This window comes from Pygoscelis adeliae, unplaced genomic scaffold (genome assembly GCF_000699105.1).
Source record: "Pygoscelis adeliae isolate BGI_AS28 unplaced genomic scaffold, ASM69910v1 Scaffold277, whole genome shotgun sequence".
Classification (NCBI taxonomy): Eukaryota; Metazoa; Chordata; class Aves; order Sphenisciformes; family Spheniscidae; genus Pygoscelis; species Pygoscelis adeliae.
Genome location: NW_008825218.1, coordinates 650798 through 670661, shown reverse-complemented (window position 1 = coordinate 670661; position 19864 = coordinate 650798). Strand labels below are relative to the sequence as shown.

The following is a 19864-nucleotide window of genomic DNA, read 5'->3' as shown; positions in this document are numbered from 1 at the left end:
TTGAGAGTGGTGGACACATCCCACAGAAAAATCATGCAAAAACCATCTTTGACACTGAGTTTAGTACCCTTTGCATCACTAATGAAATTAGTAGGTGGTTATCCTCAGAAAACACTAATAATTGTCTTTTAACTGTGGTGTTATGGAGCAGTTTAATAACAATTTTATTTGATTAGAGGAATGTTTAAAGAGCCCACAGGACCAGCAAAGCCCTATAAATTCTCTTAGGTGAATGGCGTATTTTTTTGTTTGTTTTTTTTTAACCTCATGGCTGTTGTAGACACCCAGTGTTCAAGATCTTGAAGTGTACTTATCTTAGGAATAGATTCTTTCTTGCCCACTGGAAGTAAATAGCAGTCTGTCATTTTAACTATTCATTATTATTATTGATGCCTCATTTTTTCACACCATTCTTCTGGGTATTCTTTTTCATGATCAACTCTGAGTCTGCTTTTTGATGTGGCTGTCAGCAGCAACTTCTCATAGATGAAACCAGGAAGAGTCTGAAATGCTGATTTTAGGAAAGGGGGGACATATCCTCAGTGGAGGTTGTGGTGATTCAGTGCCTCTTGGGATGAATTCTGTTTTACTGGACATCTGTGACATTTGTCCTGCAATTCTTTCAAAATAATGCTATAGGCTGATGTTACTTCTATTCAGAATACTGATCCATCCTGCGTAAAAACAGATAAAGCAATAGTGAGTAAGGTCTTTTCTGCATGCTATACATAGGGAATTATTTAGAAGTGAATTGATACTGTGAACACTGTCCTGCATGCAAGCATGGAAAGTTGAGTGTTGTTGACAGAGCAGAATATCTTCTCCTTGGCTATTGCTTGGCAAATAAAGGCCCCTTTTAATTACTACCTCCAGTTTCTATTTATTGCTGTAAGCTGCGTCTTGTGCTGAAATTCTTCTCTTCTTGTCAACTTGAAAAGCAATATGTGAAATCAAGGTTGGCAGAAGTTCTTAGCACTAGGATATATGTCAATAAATAAGATGGGTAGAAGCAGCATGTAGCAGTTGACTGCTATTTTAACTGTATTCTGTAATATTGTAGTGAAACTTTGGTACTTACGCCCCACCCCCCTGAAACTGAAGAAATGTTGAGTTTTAATCTGTAAATGAGCGGGCTGGTAGAGGTTCAGTTTGTCTCATTGAGCAAGGTATATTAGACAGCTCCAAAGTAGATAATGTCACTGTGGGCAAAAAGGATTTAATGCATACAGTGGGCCTGATCTTTCTTGCGTGCAGAGCAATGGCAATGCAGTTAGATCCGTGGAAACAGCAAGCCTACGTGTTATGTTGCCTATATGTGGCCAGGAGATTAAAATTGTTGCACAAATATAAAATTGGGACTTGAAACACTTTGGGGTCCTCTTTATGTGTGTACTCGTTTCCTCTGTGTATTACTGTAACTACAAAGTTCAAAATATGCACTTTGACTATGACAGGTTTGTCAATCATTGGGCTGATGGTGTGCTCTTTTAAAGATCTCTTTTATTATGAGAAAACTATTCTGAGACCTGTAGATTAGGCAGTGTGCACGCTTGAAGCAAAAAAGAAACCTTTAATCTCTGTTAAAACTCTCTGTGCCAAATATAATAGCTGGTTTCAGCAGTATTTAAACCAACTTCATTAGAATATGGGAAGGGGAAACAGGTTCTAAAGGCTCCGTGCTCGCACGTTTTTAGCTGTCAAGGCGAAGCTGTGCAGGCTGTTGGCGGGTGGGCTCGCAGGCAGCATTGAAGGAAAGCAACCCAACATGAGACATAGCTCTGGCTGTTCAGACCAATACACATGTTTTATCTCTTTTCTGGGCTATGCTTACTTTCACAGAAGGCAAGGCTGCAAGATGTAATGTATTTAAATGTATTCTGAATTTGTAATGGTGGCTCTAGTTTTTCCACCAGTTTTACTGTCCTTGCACTGAAAAACAGTTTTGCTTTAACCCGTTATGAAAACTAGTAGTGTTTAACTAATTTTTGTTACGTCGTAGCCTTTATGAGAGAGTCTTTGTTCTTGTCAGATGAAAGATTGATGTGGCTGTATGAACCAGAGCACATACTAGAGGTGCATCTAGCATGCTGGACCAATCGCTTGCTTATTAATATTCATGAGCCATCTCATTTAGCAGATGCTCTTGGGACTTGATTAAAGTAAGCGACACTGCTATTGGTGCTTTAGCTGTAGAGAGCTTTATCTAAGACAGAGCTGGTGTTATCTTTGTTGTCGAGGCTGGCTCTGACTACCTGCAGCATTTTACAGGACATCTGTACAGTGTTTCTGCATAGCTTTTCTCAAGTCAAACTGCCATGATAGAGAGAATAAACTTGAAATCACCTTTGTAAAGCATTATTGCTCACTCTTGTAATGAGTCCTTTCTGTTTGTTCCCAAAGGTCCGGAGGAAGAAATGACCATGTAGATTCTACAGCTTGGGTGCCGCAAAATGGGAAATGGTGAATGGAGTGGAGCTGGTCTGCAGCCTTGAAAGCAGCCGTTCTACGGACCACTAGTCAGTCAGGGACACCTTGCACACCAGAGGCATTCTCCACATTGCTCGCTGGACACACACTGGATTCTTTTTAACTTCTTAGGTTGGAATTCAAGATTCCTTTCCTTCAATTTTTAAACCATTTTAAGATTGTATCAACTATAACGAGTGGAGCAATATAATCAGCAACAATGGGTGACATGACAAATAGCGATTTTTATTCCAAGAACCAAAGAAATGAGGCCAACCATGCAGGAGAGTTTGGGTGCACGCTGCAAGAACTGCGCTCCCTCATGGAACTTCGAGGAACAGAAGCAGTAGTAAAAATTAAAGAGACATATGGGGAAACAGAGGGGCTCTGCAGACATCTGAAGACATCACCAACAGAAGGTAAGCATCTTTCTCTTCAGCTGAATCAGGGGGCTTTGCGTAAGTGCTCTCCAGATAGTGAAAGAAAGAGGTTTTGTTTCAAGCCTGAGCACAATTCTCATGGTGCTGCCATTATTCCCAACAATAATACAACAAAAGAAGAGTCTCTGGAGAAAGAAGATAAAAACAGTCTAGCTATAGCCAAAGCTCGCATGAGAATAAAAGAGGTGCTATTTATTCAAGCAGCTAAATGCATTAATTCTTCCTTAAAAGGCAGACAAAAAAATCAGCACCTGTTTTATGGCATTATAAAGAGGCTTTAACATATATGCTCTTGGGGGTAAGATGGTGCAGACTTGTTGCTTCAGAAGAATTTCTAGGTATTTAGACGTCTTGACCATACGAAATGACCTTTTGAGAGACACGTTACATTACTGTGTAGATCAATGTGTAATACATATATTTTGTGGTTACTAATCTTGACTTACTGTATTACCATAGATAGTTTTGCTTAAGTTATCAATGTTTTTATTAGTTGGACTTCTTTTGTATGTATAATTAAACTCCTTAGTTTCTTATGTTTAATAATACCAGTCATAACTTTTCAATATCTGTTCTTCTAAGTGTTTTTAGAGTTCTCTACCTGATCATCAGTCATTAGTCTAGTTTTCAACACTCATCCCAAATATCTCCCCGTAAAACATTGACAATGGTGGGATGTTTCCCTCCCCTCATGCAATTCTCCTGTTCACCAATTCTTTCTCTTTTAGTGCAAGTAAAATTCTATTTAATTCTAAGAGTTCTATTTTTATCACTGTATTTTAACCTCCAAGGAATATTAACACTTTTGGAAATTATACAGTCTTTGAGTCGATAATATTTATCTTGTCTTGTAAAGTTGCCAAGATGTTAATTTTAAGTTATTTTCTTTTTCAAGAAGATAGAAGTGTTGGCTTTATTCCATTCTCTCCTTTTTTAAATTAATCATTTAGTTACTTCCTCTGTTTAAATGCTGGAAAGTCTTGAATTATTGGTGTAATCATAAACATGTCAATTGTAGCGTCACATAGTGTGGTATTATAAATTATACTCGTTGAAGAGTCCCAAAGGAGCAGCTATCAATGCCTAGTCTTCAAGTAAATTCTTCGTGGTCCTACACTTGACCGTATACAGTCTCAGTATTGTTTAAACATTATGAACTATAAAGCTGTGAACAGTACCTTTTCAGCAAATGATTATTAAGCTAATTCTGTATTAAAACGAGCAGCAAACTCCAGTAGTGCTTCAGCATTCGTGTGCAATCTTGGCAAATGGAACATTTTATAACAGATCTCTCCCATTCTCTAGTCTTGCCCAAATATCTGATCCTTCAGACAGGACCTCTTCTACCTGGAGATTGCTCCCAGCAGGAGTGCTGAGGTAGGAAAATGAGACCCTGCCACTTGTCTGGGATTTCCAGATGACCGTCATTCTTTCAGAGAGTGGCCTAATAGCTGTTGCACACGAGAGAATCAACTCTTCGGAGAATATGCAGCGATTATGACATATCCCTGACACATCTGGGGAATTCCAGACAGAAGTGCAGGATCTCTATATTTACATGACAGAATAAATACTGGTTTATAAATATCTCACTAGGGATTCAGCATCTTAAATATCCCTCAGTGGTTTATAGAATGTCAAAGCTGAAGTCTTGGTCTGGGTGAGCCAAGATCACTTCAGTGACTTCAGTAAAGTTTTGCCAACTCATTCTAGCGGTTACCTGGTCAATGTGAACTTCAAAGGAGATGTTAATTACATTATCTGTTCAATTTGTGACATCAGGGAAACTTAATTCCTCATATCGGAACAGAGTGTATGGATCCAACTAGCATGGCATGCTGACTCCAGCAGTAATCTATATCTGATACTTCAGATAAGGTAACTTTCCTCTAAGCCTTACATGCACTTCATCACTTGTGCATTAGAGAAAAACATTTCCAGCTTCAAACGGCAATCAGCATAGGCCTTGGGATCATGAAGACTCTGCTGGGTTTTAATTTTAAATTAGATCACATAATAGGAATTCCCAGTCACACTAAGTTTTCATCTTATTTTTAATTGTTTTGTTTGGAAAAATTGTTTTTGGAGGAAATCTCTCTGAAATATGTCATGTCAAACTCAGAAATTTTCATTTGAGAGAAAGTATCCATAAGAATTCAATAGAAAAACTTTAAAGGCTTATGTCAAATATAAGCATGTGTTTAGACGTAAGTCCCTAGCCATTGCTTTTCTTGTATGCAAACACAGCGAAAAGAGTTAAAATACAGTGAAGAGGATATTCTTGAAGATATGGCTATTCTTAGAGGAAAGAAACATAATAGTTTCTTATATGGAAATGGAATTTTCACACCAAGTAGACATGATTTACAAATAAATTATTGACATATGTGGTGGAGCCTCCCATAAAGTTTTATCTTTTGGTTTGTGCAGCAAATCATGGATTCCCCGTGGAATATCTTTATGAAATCCCATAATTTGCCACTATGCCTGAAAATCACTTTTCCAACCAGCCTGTTTTTTGGTGAAGCAGAGTTAACTGAACTTCCACTATTTTTTATAGTTTGGAGTGCTGCACATTTTACACAGTTTTATGAGGAGTAACAGAATAAGCATTGCTGCAGGGCACTTCTTTCAAGAAACCCAACAAACTCTTGCTGAGCAAGAGTCCTGGGTGAATATGAATGAAAAAGGACAAAGGACTTGACTGTAGAATTTGGTTCTTCCCAGGCTCTTTCAGAATTTATTTTCATAAAGTCTTTGTCATTTTGTGGGGTATGGCTAAGTAGTTACTGGAACAGAGGAAGAAAATGTATCCTGGAAGCAGACACATTATAATTTGGTAAAATGTGGTCTAGCCTGAATTTACTGGCTTGCTCAATATTTAGAAAATAAGAAGTAGCAATTAGCTCAGAGTGTACTCAGCAATTCATTTCCCATGTTAATACTTGATGTACCACCTATGGACTGGTAGAATCAATCACTTATACTAAAAGTGCCTTTTTGAAGCTCTGTTTTAAAGGCCTTGAACTTCTCGAGGTAAGACATTTTATGCGTAACTCAAATGTTATTTATACTGTTGTGAAGATACACTTACCAGTGTTTTCTGAACTCATGTATTAATCAGTGTGGAGGTTTAAAAGTCTGCTGAATGTTGAGTAGAATAATATATGCATGTTGAATGAATTCATAACATTATTATGGATTACAAGGCTTCAGTCTCTTTAAATTTTCTTTGATCGCTTTTCTAACTATAGATGCAGTGTGGATCCCAGCTCTCAGTTATGCCTGAGGGACTTCCTGCATTGAAGTGATTATATTGTAATGAAAAGCTACCATTTAAGCGCTCATAAAAAGAACGTCCCCAAAATCTATGGAAATACTTTATATGAAAAAATATAAATATGTGTCTCCTTGAATTTTCTTTAAAAATATTCTCATTCAGATTAGTTTCACTTTCATTATTCTAGTAATACAGAAAACAAGCAGGATCTAGCTCTCTGTCATCTTGCAGAACAACGCTGAATCCCCCATTGGGCAGAGCTGTGATGACAGTCGTATAATTTTCCATGCAATCGGAGTCTCCGAGGCCCACTCGAGCATTAGTGATACCTTATAAAGGACAGCTGGTAAAACATGATGAGTTAGTTGGATGAATACCAAATGAGACTGGAACCCAGTTCCAATGCTTAACTGTATTTTACCCACAATTTTATGTAGTATGTGCCAATTTACAGTAAGTTTTTCATCTACATTCCCTTCATATTACAAGAATGTTTATTCCTTGTAAGAATACGTTAGTGAACTAACTTCCATGATTTCTTGCTTAAAATACTTGGATGCAGTAATTTCCAATGTGCGTGAAAAGTGAAGCTGTGTATAATGATGCTTCTTTCATTTTTATACAAAGAAAACCTTTTCCCGTGGCGATATCTGTGCGATCAGGCCTGAAACAGCAGCTCCAAAAGATGTTACACATTGGCGATGATGTTTCAGCACTACAGGAGAAGTTTTCCTTTTGGTGTTTAGTAGATACTCGGTAGGCTAAGCTTCTAGAAACGGTCTGGTGGAGTGCGAGAACGTTTCAGATGTGACATTGTTACGTGAGCCGGTGGAACCTGCTTTTAATATGAAAAATGCAAGTTTTGGGGTTTTTTAGCTGTAGTTCTCTTAGGATACTGTAAAAAGGCTTAATGGCAAGAGAAAGTATCAATTAGCAGTTAAATGATAATATTTCTAGTGTAGAAGTTGACTTTTTAATCATTATAACTGCCCTTAGTTAAGACAGATACAAGGTAAGTAACTCTCTCTTTTCAAATGCATGTTTGTTTTATAGGAGATGCGGACTGAGTATCAATTAAGCCAACTGTGTAGGTGTATTTATTTTTCATTATTACAATCTAAAAAGCCTTTTACAATTTTAACTATGAGGTAAAAGATGAAGAAAGACTGAATACAACAAAATTAACCAGTTGCTTTTAGTACTTGCTAGTTTTGGTTCCTCAAGCTTGCTTCTATAAAGATACACCTTTAATAACTTAATATTCTGTTTTGAAGCTAATCTTGCTAGTACATACTGAATTTGTTAGGTGCACCACTATGGTGTTATATGTTGAATGAGCTAGAGATATGTAAAGAATTTAGAAACAGATTGAGAAAGGGATGAGAGCTACTTGATTCAGACAAATATAAGTTTAAAATAGAAATATAAGATAATGGATTGCCAGAGGTTGAAATCTATAAAACTACACTGTCAAAAATAGATTATGAAAGTAAAGAAATTGCTAATAGCATCATTTTAGCTGTTGTTAAAAGAATACACTTAATCATGCATAAACCATCAAATATTATGTGTAAGTTCAAGATTTTCTTAAATTATTTTAAACTCAAGGTTAGGATGAACATTATTCTGCTCATGAAATGTTTTTTTTAAAAGCTGTGTTGTCAGCTCTCCTGAGGTAGATTTTACGAATTTGGTTGTAAGGCTGAGCTGAAGTACTTTAGAAATCTAGAAAACGGCATCTGAAAAGCGGTGTAAAAGACAACCCGCTCATCCTCTCTCCAGATCACCATGCTGTCTAATTCCTCGTCCTTATTTGTGGTGTCAAAACATAACTTGTAGTTCAGGCCAATTTGCCAACGCATCCAGGCCAGAAGCCAAACTCCCAAGTACACATCTCGTCCTTATTTGTACATGTTCTCTCCACATGCCAGGATTGGTTTAAACAATGAAAACAGCCTTCCCCATGAAAAAAGCCTTCAGTATTGTCACGGCAAAGGCCTCTAAGGGTTGCATTTTGCAACACTTTTTTCCTACCTTGCATGGGAAAAAAACCACCAACAAACTTTAAACTCATATTTCACCTAGTTACTCATGCAGCATGAAGCGTGGTTGAGCTGGTAAGAACTTGTGATAACTTGACACTTTTCTGTAGTCACTTCAATAAACACTTGTTGCCTTTGCTGGCCTGTTCAGGTCCCCACAAAACCCCTCTGACTGCCCCTGCCTGCTCCCGGGGAGCTGTGCTTAGCAAAGTTACTGACTGTTTTGGTGCGAGGCTGGTTAGCTAAGAAGGAGGGTGGGTTCCGGATGCTTCTTCATTTTGAAGTTACTGTTGCAGTTGCTGAACCCCTGACAGGTACCACAGATGAATTTGTACTGCCTTTACCTTTGGGGGCATGCCTGGGAAAGCCCCAACGGTGCCTTCCTCCCTGGGACCAGGGGGAAGCACAGGAAGGGACACAGCGGTGTGCACTGGGGCCTCCCCGCCTGCACCCGGGGGCTCCTCCTGCCCTGGCTCTCTCGCTGCAGAGAAAAGCGCTGAAGCAGTTATTACTTGTCTGGCTCTTTGCAGCTCTGTTCTGTGGGGAAATGCTGGGTCTGACCCAAATTCACATTAAACACCATTGTCATAATAGGTCTTTCAAGATTGTGAACAGATGGAAAAAATCTAGGCGAGATGGTTGTGCGTTAATAACTCATGTGAGGCAAGGAGTTTTGCTTTGGCATACAGTACTGTCTCAAAGTCCTATATAACATGCCTGTTGAAGTTGTAATACTTGGCCTTAGCGAGGTTGAAGTTGGCTCTTACATTTCTGTGTTTCGACATGTGTATCAGCACAGTGCCGTGCTGGTTCAGGGATTTCTGCACCACACTCCTGGGACCCATGCAAACTCAGGGGTTAGATGAAATGGTTCTGTACATTTGACATTCCCGCTGTCCGCAGCATGTTATATATCCATAAAATAATATCTACATGTTTAATGATTTGAGAGGAGTGCATGGAGCAGTCTTGGCAACTGCAGTTATTTTCCTTATCTAATATTTCCATTGTTTGTGTAATGGAACAGCAAACATTCTTCCAAAGGTTACCCAAACATAAGCATCTCAAATGAATGGCTTAGATTTTTCTAAGTGATAAGTACAATTTCATTGCTCGTTTTGTTTCTGGGTTTTGGCATGTCATGCCACTTGCTGATTTACTTTGGCTTTGTTCATTTACTTGTAGAAAACTAGAGAAATATTGCATGATGCATTTTCCCTGTGAAGCTTTTAAAATAAATATAAGCTAGATCACCTGCTCCTTTGAGTATCCTAAATGGTTTGCAAAAAGCTTCTCTGTGTAACTGGCATTGCTTTAAAGTAAGGTTAGGAAAGGAAGAAAGCAAGTGAATGTCTTCTGCCTGTTGTATTAGGTAGCATCAAAGATTTTCTGAGGCCAGTGCTGATTTATTTATGAGATTACGCAGGAGGTTATCTTCCTTTCAATGATTATCTTACTTTAGCAGGTGCAACGCTTTTAGAAAAGAGGCTATTTTCATGCAAACTGAATTCTCCTTCCCTTTAAGATAGTACATTAAATACATGCAGGCAATGTTTACTGACTACAGACATACATTCTGCTGTTGCACCTCAGATTTAGATGAACAGAATAATAAATGGGTGTGAGATTTTGCACCTATTTTGCACAGGTCTAATGTTTGTTCATTGTAATTAGCTCAATTACAACTACAATGTGTTGTAAGTCAAAAGAAAGTCTGGCCCGGCAACTTTAAGCAATTCTTTCCCTCTTTCTAAAGAGGTTATCGTAGGTTAACATTTGCCATAATGTATTGTGCCACAGGTTTCTCCTTGATCTAAATACAATGATGCAATACAGTATGCCATTCCCTTTTTACAAAATAATAAGTGATGGAAAGTATTGCCATTATATGGTGCAGTTGATAAATGTGTAATCCCATTCTTAGAAATAGTGGTTTGAGTTTGTTGGCATAACTAGCTCATTTATTGTGTGAAAAAAGATGAGGCCAGATCTTTAACATAATAGCAAGAGTGTACGTAATAATGGGGGAAGTAATTTTTAGATTTCATAAACTCTGGCAGTTACGTCAGTTGTCGAAATTGCAAAGTAGGATTACGTTAGTGGTGCTACCTCAGAAAAAGGCAATTAGTCCTTTGCTTGGAGGATCAAAAAGGTATTTTGTTGTGTGCACTTTCAGGCACATGTATCAAAGTGGCTTCTGTGCTGAGAAGGGAAAAGCTGTATGTTTTATCAGTAATGGTAAAGAAAGACCTGAAGGGAGGAGAGAAGCGTGGAGCTGCTGCTGAGCTCTGTTGCAGCCTTTCCTTTGCAAAGTGTGCCTATTTTCTGTGGAGCCTGTGCAAGGGTAACAGTACTGTAGCGAAAAGAAAAATTGTGTGATGAATACCTTGCTTCTATTGTATTGCAGGGCTTAGAAATCCATAAATATATATGTGTGTCAGCCTTGAGCGAGAGCTGATTTATCTTCATTTTGTTCTTGTTTTGAGAAAGCTGCAGGAAGAAAGCAAAGTCCATTATACCAAATGAATAATCCAATCGATGTAGCCAGTTTGCCCTTGATGAAATGAAGCTTTGTCTTCGCAGTGCATCAGAGGGAGTGAAGGGGTTTTTTTGCCTTGTTTTGTCAGTGTCCTATGAAAGCAAACAGTGGACATGCAGTGGTTTTATCCTTTTGTGATTGGCCCTGCTAGAGGAAATGTAAGAGCAGGGCCCTTAATCAGTTGTCTCAGCTGACACTTACAGGGGTGCAAAAAGTGCTCCCTTTACAATGCTGCCTTAAAATTTAAAGATAAAACAATTACCTGCATCTCTATTAGGCGTTCCCAAACTTTTTGCCAAGTGTCACTGCTAGCAGCGATGCTGCTTCCGGCTGAGCCATGGAAAACTTTGCGACTAAAGTCTTTGTGAGGATCATCTGTGGATTGGACAGATGATGACAATGTCATTCCTCACAATAATTGGAATTTTGAAATGTTTTTCTGTTTAGCATGGCATTTATATTTTTTTCATGAGAGGATTCTGTTGTTTGTTGAAAAAGGTTTTCGGATAAAGTCATGAGAAGTCTTGTCACTGGGGCAGTGGCTTTCAATATGCAGGACTAAGTTCAGTAGCCTTGCAAGTGGAATTAGTGTGACTGAATGATTGGTCGTTTTTCTTTTGACGAGAACTAATATGAACAGACTTGGGATAAGAACAGTGTGAGATGCAGCAATGATTTCCTGTCTCCTGTCCCCTTTTGCAATTGCTACTTACCCTTCAAATCTAGACTGATCAAATTTACTGTTTCCATCTTTTTTCCAAGAACTCAAAGTTTGATGGTGTTTGACGTGCCTGTTATTTATAAAGTGAGGTGAGTGGAAAATAAAGCCGAAGATGTATTTTTGGCAGTCAACTCCATGTGCTTCCAAGACAAACATAACTGCATTTCGTCAATACTGATTTCCTTTAATGTGATGCATTCATAGTTTCTGACTTGCCTTCTAAGTATCTCTAGAAATTATTTCTACCTTATCTCCAGTAATGTTTTTCCACATCTATCTAGGTGTTCTAGAAAATACGCTTGCAGTTGCAGATCCCGAAAAGTGTAAGGACAAAGAAGGCCTCCCTACGCGTCTTGAAAAATTGATGATCACCTCTGACATTACGAATCTATTTTCACTGATAATAGATGACATAGTCTGGCATAGCTTGCAGCATGATACAGTAACTTTCTTTTTAACTTCCTTTCTGAATGCTCATTAGGAATCCATTCCTTGCCTTGACGCTGGTAAAACAATGCATTTCAATGTTCCGTCCTTATTGCCAGTCCAGAACTTGGCAACGCAACCACGGATTATATTAAACGCAGAGTATTTCTGTTGTATAATAGAAATAGCTGGGTGTATGTAGCTGCTATTTCTGTAACAATAGCATTTACTAGCCCTTGTTTCCTCTTTGCTTTCAAATGAAATTCTTTAGGGACTGCAGATACTCTTTTTCTGTGTGGATTGTGAGCTGAGTCAGTTCTGTTAAAAGACTCGAAAACCTGAGCTTCCGCGGGCTGTGCTACTCCTTTGATTATTCCTTTTGCATTTTGTGTCGCTCTCTCCTCCCCACCACTTCCCACAGAGGAACCGTCCTTTTCAGTATGAGGGCAGTTTAGGTATAGTCCTCTAAGGTACAAAAAGACTGAAAAAATGAATAGTAGGAAGGAAAATGGACCAAATTTATAGAGTAGTTCAAAAGCTGTCGTGATTCTTTTTTCAGATTAGCATTGGAGATGAGGGAAAATAGGGAACAGCCTACTTCTTCACAGGTGTGCTTGAAAGGAGAGCTTGCCCTTGAAGTAGTTATGAAAGAGTAAGAGGGGAGAATTTTCTTAATGCATTCAATAAGTATCCTATTAACTGCAGCAGAATTTCACTTTGACTTCATAAATGAGGGCACAGCTCCTCAGATGCTATAGGCTGAATACTATTTGTTCAGGATCAAGTCAGCGTTAATGCAGGAAGACAAATGTATGGTAATGCTCTAAAATCACAGTGCAACTATTAAGTTATAATCTTAGCACTTAGCATAAGCATTATTCTAGGCACCTCAGTTAATTCTTTGCCTAAACACTACAACAAATCTACTTGTACTTTTTTCACCATTTTCTCTAGCAGTTTCAAGTGGCAAATTTGAGCACCATGAGTTTCCTTGTGCTTGCCTCACTTGAGTCGTGTGTTGGCCTCCACCCTTTCCCTGGCACAGGGTCTGAATTTTAAAGTAGTAATGATTCCTTTCTGAGCCACTGGTGGTTTGTTTGTTTGTTTGTTTTTTAATTACACCCTGAAGTGTTTTTGCATTCATTACAAAAAAACCCTAAAGTAGTAGAGAATTGTTGCATTACATCATCGTTCTACTTTGCCAGTAGGGTCATGACTGTTGCATGGTTGTGCATGGATAGCCGAGGTCATCCAGCTTGACATTGGTAGTCTTGTGGTACCGCAGCCAAAAAAAAAGCCTTCTCTTGAACCATAGTCCCGCAGTTGACTTTTAGCCGATGAAAACCTTGGAGCACATAAAGATAACTGTCTTGGTGAAAATCACTCCTGTTAGTGAGTGATAATTGATTCAAAGGGTAAAACAGCAGTGAAGAGTCTGGCCAAAGTCAGAACCTCTTATTTTCACTATGCAAATTGTCTAGTTTTTGCTTAAAGAAAAATCTCAAGAAATATCAAAGCCACCCCTGTTTCCTGCAAAAGTATGGTGTAAATTTGGAAAACTATTCAAGTGTTAAGGTGTGCTCCCCTGCTGACTTTGTACACATCTCATGTGATGGCGGTGAAGTCCTCGGGCTTTTCCTTTGTTCTATTGTTTTCTCAAGCCAGTGACATTGTGCAGTTGTAGGTGCAAGGGCAGTCTGACAGAGATGACCCCGTCTCTTGGTTCATTAACATACATCGAGTAGATGTGAAACTAGCTGCAGAACAGCGTGCTTAGTTAAGAGTTCAGAACAATTACTTTTCAGACTTAAGAAATAACATGCTGAAGGAAACCGTAAAAGTGAATTATTGGTGACTACCAGTATTATGGGCGCATCAAACAGGAGCAATACAGTGCTACGTCAGGGTATTACATGAGTGCTGTAGCTGGCCCTAGGAAGTTAAATTTGCTTGTTTCTGGTGCCGGCCTTGTCAGTCGCTGACGCTTCAAAGCTATAGGTGCCGAAGGACTCTACAAATCAATTTTAAAAGTTGCCAAGATAGCTAAGGAAAAAGGTATAAATATGTCATTGGTTTTGTTCCTGAAGAAGTGTCTGTGATTGTGTTACACCTTTTGCTACTTCGCCTGCTTATAAACGTGACAGCTAATCTGCTCCAGCCCACAAAGTAAAAACCATGACCCGAAGCTACAGAAGTGAACTGTTATCCAAACCCGTCATGCACACTGGATCATAAGATGGATACGAATAGTACGTTGTATTACCAAGGAAATGAAAACAGTTTTAGCTGAGTAAGCGTATTGACCGTGCAAAGATCAGTTCTGTTTTCTTCAATGAGTTGTTCCTGATGGTTTGTTTTTGTTTAATGCTATAGTGCAGCTGAAGTCATTTGCTCAAATATGAAATATCAGATGGCAGAAGTCACGAAGGTCAAATTGTCTTATCGACTGCTTTAAAGTGACCTCTCAGTAGAGGACAAAGAATGTACCCGATTCGTTAACATGCATGTGCACTACTGCTCCAAAATACTGTATACAAGCTGAGAATAAGCCTCTATTAATGTTTGTGTTGAATGTTAAAGAAATGTCTTGGAAGAAACAGAGGTATTTTGCCTTCAACCCTGAAAAGCGTGCATGGTACACACATGAGTGTGCATGATCTGGAGAGTTTGAAATGATTTAAAAATAACTCTTGTAATGGTAACTGTTTCAGCATTACCAACATATAAAGACTCTTAAGGTGAAATGAGTGTTGTTGGTTTTTGTTTTCCCCAAACCTAGATGATGTTTTTAATTCCTGATGTTAATCCTGTTTAACAAGGATATCAGCGTGGCATGTTTTGCTATGAGATGCTGGCAGTGCTTTCTGCTGCCCCACTTTTCCAGAGGTATGGATGCTGACATTAACGTTGCTGCAGCTAGCAGCTTAAAATTATGGAGAAAAATGTATTTGTTCTTGCTACGCAGTGGCAATCAATACCGTTTCCTGGATGTAAAAATCTTTGCATCTCTCCTGTTCTGCTCTTCTCTCCTATAAATCTTCCTATGCTCAGCAGCTGCTACAAGGGACACCTCACCTTGCTATATGGAGGTGAAACGTCCCTTCAGGGATAATGCCAGCCGTGCTCTTAGGAGTCACTTGCAGCCACTGTTTACTGTGCAAGGGTGACTGCTGGCATCCTTCCCTAGAGAATCAACCGAGCACTTTTGCAAGCCTGTTGTCTTTTCTATCTAGTCATGTTCACGTAGTGACAGCAAACTGAATTTTAAATGAGGTATTTAAAATTAATGCCCTGAATCTGGGACCCAGTTTGGAATCCCCTAGATTTCTTGTTTGATTGGATCACTATTTCGTCATGATTTAGTGAGACCTTCCTCCTCTTGTACTATTGTTTTGAGGTTGCTATGATACCTTTAAGAAGAAATTTTTGTCAGCTTCATTTGAATTTGGGAGGCAGAAGGAGAGGAATAGGCTTAAGCCTGTTTTCATTTGAAACATTTTGAAAAAGTTCTTTCTATTGTTAAAAATTGATAACACGTCTTTTCTGCCTGGGACTGTCCATGAAAATTGCGGTAGCCTTGTTGGATTAACAAGTGACTGGTGGTGGCTGCCTGGAATAAAATTATGCTTCTTGCTGATGTTGCAATGTGAGCAAAATCCCTGACATATGTCTAGTTATACAGGCAAAGTGACCTTTGACTGGTACATCTTGTCTGCTGGGGGAACAGGTTTAAGCTTCATCTGCTGAAGTTGCTGTCTTTCATACCAGAAAAATCCCCCTCCAAAAGGGGGATTCCCAGTGTAGCACTATTACATTATTTTAATCATTAGTTAGGGTTTTTTTTTATCACATTTGTTAGGTATATATTTTAAAATTATCTCTTTCACCACTTTTACCATAGTAGAAACCAGAACAAAAACCCCTCCAAAATTCTTGTATGCACAGGAGCTTTCTGAAAAGTTACTTGGTTTTACTCCAGAAAGAGGGTCAGATCTTCATGAGAAGGGGCCTGCAAGCCTTCTGGGGACAGAAGAGGGCATGGAGAGCAGAGCCTGAGGAAGCTGGTCCCAGATCCTTGCCTCTGAGCTCTCAACTGTTAGGAAAATGCAATGCATGTTAGGAGAGATGGGTGTTCAGTTTAGCGCACCTGCCATGAGAAGACAGCATTCTAGCAGATTATCAGTATCAAGCATAATAAATTTGCTCATATAGATGTAATCCCTAGAAGGCATTTATTCGTATTACAAATTATCCATGTTTTCTTGTGTTCTGAATAATTGCATATGTTGGCGTGAGTGGTCAGTAATGATAGAAATGTTGCCCTGATGAATTTAAGTAATCTAGTTATCCAAACGTGATTGTTTCAAGATGAAGCAAAACATTAAACTACATGTACAAAAACTAAAACTGATTGGAAACGGATTTTCCGAAATCCTCCAATGTGTTCAAGCCTGCAGGCAAAGTAGTGTATCCATTCATTTGCTACATATAAGTAGCAACATTCATCCTGGGAAATCTCTAGTGAGGAATGGAGAACTGGAAGGAGCTATAAACCATTTCTGCATTCTTTAGTATGCAAGACTTATATGGCTGTGCAAATGCATGCCCTGCTATGAATATCTGTATGTGCCATATTTAAAATTCAGTATACTCCTCCTACTGGTGGACTTTTCTGTATCTTAATTTATGCTTATAGACAAGCTGAAACAATTAACGCCAAAGTTATATTCTGTCACGGTTTCATACCAAACCATTCTTTGTTCAGATTTCTTCACCTGCTTCCATTGTCCTTTGACTATATCAGTTTTCTCCTGATAGGTATTTCCTTTATTGCTCATTTGCTTTTTGCTCTATATCTGGTATTTTTTTCTATTCTACTGCTTCCTGGAGGTCTTTCTCAAAGATCTCTACTTTTGAATTGGTTGTGAAATCATCCTTGTGGCCTTAGGCAGTTCCTCTTTTATTGAGAGAGATACCTTTTCAAACCAAAGTCTTTTGAGAAGACCGTGTACTTTCTGGTATTGATCTGGTCACGTGTTGGGCATTTGTCCTATTTGAGCTTGGGCCTTTTGGCAGAACGATATCTTTTTTTATCTGCCTAGGTTGCTCTACAGGATGGTGGTGATGAATTTAATATTAGTTGTACAACTGGTTGATTATGACTGCATTAAGTATGAAGTCTTGACAGCAGATTTAATGTTGACTATAAAAGGCAAATACTTCAGCATGACTCTGAATAAGTATACTTGAGATATTAAATACAGTTGATGCAATTGAGCTAGGTGTATCGAATGAGTAACTAGATGGTCTTCTGTAAATGTATGTATCAGTTTCCAGTTGAAACTATTTTAAGACCAGCATTTATCTTCAAACTTGGCTTGTGGCTTTTAAAAAAAACAAACCCAAATTATACAGTGATTTGCATGCCATTTAAAATCATATCAGTTTTTATTTCTCAATCTTTGAAAAAACAAATTAAAGTTGTTCTTGCTGGAAGGGCTTTCAAGAAAAATATTTTTGCAAAAAATGACTTTTTAAAACTTCTGCTACTTTTCACCACATGAGGTAATTCATGCTGAAACTTACAGGCTGAAGTTCAGTATTTTAAATGACGGGAAAGACTGGCCACTTGTGTTCATGTTTTCAGACATACAAGAATTGTTTTTTGTTAATTTCTCTCTCCTGACTTAACCCTTATTTTATTCAAGTCAGTCATGAAATTTCTATTTCCTCCCTAAGAAAGATAATTTAAATTTTGAGTTTTGGTCATATCACAAGGATTTTAAATACTTTCTAGCCAAATATGTTATTAATTTAACATTGAACATAGTTATGACAAAGTCATTTTAACTGATAAAGTTTTATAATATTGCTAAAATTAATGGATTTTGGTGCTTTGACTCCTTAATCTACTCTAAGAACCCATCTACTCTAAGAAATCAAGATGTAGTTATTTAAAAGAAATTAGTTGTCAAAAGACTTTAATAGCATGGTCATTGTTTTTGATAGGAAAAGGTTGAAGGTGATAAGGTGAAATGATATGAGCAGATACTCGCTCTTCTGATTAAAATATCTTTGTTTGAAGTCAACTGTTTCCTACTTAGGGCTTCATTATACTTATTGAAAAGTGCTCAAGGTAGTTTTGTTTTTGAGCACTAGGAGGAACTCTGGAATAGCAATTTATAGAACGTTAATTAATTGTACTGAGTTCGATGTGTAAAGCAAAGTAAGCCCAATAGTGTTTCTACTAGTCAGCAGAGACATACTCATAAGAGTTCTTTACAAATCAAAGTTTATAGTGAGAACTTTGTTTCTGCCTGAACATCAATGCTCTTAATTTCCCATTCAGTGTCCAACATCATAAAAGACTAATTGTACATAATCCTGAAAAATTTATAAGCACAAAATTAAAAGAAAAAATAATAGCTTTAAAGTAGCCAGATGTGTTTAAAAATACCACAGTCTGTAGTACATTGGAAGTGTTACAAAGACCGGGAAACTAGAGAAGAAAGTGTTCGGAAGTGAAAGTACAGTAGCACCCTCTAGTATGTCGGTAATCTAAGGACTCAAACACATTTCTATTCAGTATGAACTGCATGAGCAGAGCACGTGTTGGCAAGAGTAAAGACTAGATAATAGTCTAGCAATGAAGTGTTAGGCTCAGTACAAAGTAACCTGACTGAAAAGCCAAACGCTGGTTTGTTCAGTAATCCAACAACTCATTAAAGGGAGTTGGCAAGCAAAGCTAATTAATAAGCATGTCCGTGTCTTTTCAGAGGTGAACAGCTGACGTTCTATTTAATATTGAGTCAGTACATGTAAGTAAGGTGAGCTGGCAGGCAAAATTAATTAATACATTCGTTCAGTTTATCAAAGGTTATAGTCTTACTATATAGCTCATGTTGAGCTGGGAGACATTTAGCAGGAAGGGTAATGGCAAATTTTACACTGCACCAGTTTTTGTTTCTATTTGGCTGTTATTTTACAGTGGGTAAAAGGAGCCCAGCTCATGCAAAAAGAGTCCACCATTAGCATGATCTTCTCTGCAGTAGGTATAATTAATATAGGAAGAATTGTTTGGGGTTTGGGTTCTTCTATACAGCAGGGCTAGGTCCAAGGTGCCGGTGGTCACTAGGGAGGAGAGAAAGAGTTTGCTTTTCCAGAACGGTTTATCTGCCAAATAAGAGGATGAAATAGGCTGAAAGCTTTACATACAACTGTGTTTATCATCAAAAGACACCATACTGCTTGAAGTTATTATGTGAGAGTTCGTTCACTTGGCTCTACTTTTCAGCTGGGAATCTGTTGCAATTTACTGCTTGAGTCTGCTGTTCTGGGCAGTGTACTCGAGTTGCACTCTAATCCTTTTGGGAGGAGGAAAAATATAGAAGTTTCAGTCTACAGAAACACTTACTCAACAATTTGACCTTTCTGTAAACCTGAATCAGCAACTGATAAATGCCACCTTGACATCACCTGAAGAGCTGGCAACTTTATTTCAGTTATTCTAACAAAAGAATCCTAAATGACCAAGTTGCCTAAATGAAGCACTGAGAGTGCTAGGCTAGCAGATTTAGCAGAAGATTTTTAGCTATGGGTTAATTGTCTCAAAAAGTACGTCTGACAAGGGTTAAATGGATCTTCCTCAGTGTCACATTAACTTAGTTTTATGTGCTCTACTCAGTGCAATGTAATATGGTATCAACCATCCTTGAAAATTGTTTCTTGCTTGCAGTTTGACTTCTGATGTCCCAGGTTAAATATGTTTGTTTTTTTTTTCTTCAATTCGGGTGTGTATGTTTAGAGGTCCATGTTTAGATTGAGCGAAAATTTAATCTTTCACTCAGAATATTTTCTGTAAACACTGATAATGCTAATAATTTTGTGTATATGATGTTGTTATAGTATCTGGCTCTGAAAAGTAACATTTTAAAGTGAGTATGATCACAG

At 38.1% G+C, this 19864-nt stretch overlaps 1 protein-coding gene across 1 annotated transcript in view; it reads left to right on the top strand.

Annotated features, from left to right (window-relative positions):
* Positions 1-2639: 2639 nt before the first annotated feature.
* LOC103921328 (plasma membrane calcium-transporting ATPase 2) overlaps positions 2640-19864 on the top strand; it is a 193313-nt gene continuing 176088 nt past the window's right edge. The window contains exon 1 of the mRNA XM_009329272.1: positions 2640-2885. Within this exon, the coding sequence (XP_009327547.1) occupies positions 2687-2885 (199 nt within the window). The 5' untranslated portion in view covers positions 2640-2686. The remainder of the gene's footprint in view (positions 2886-19864) is intronic.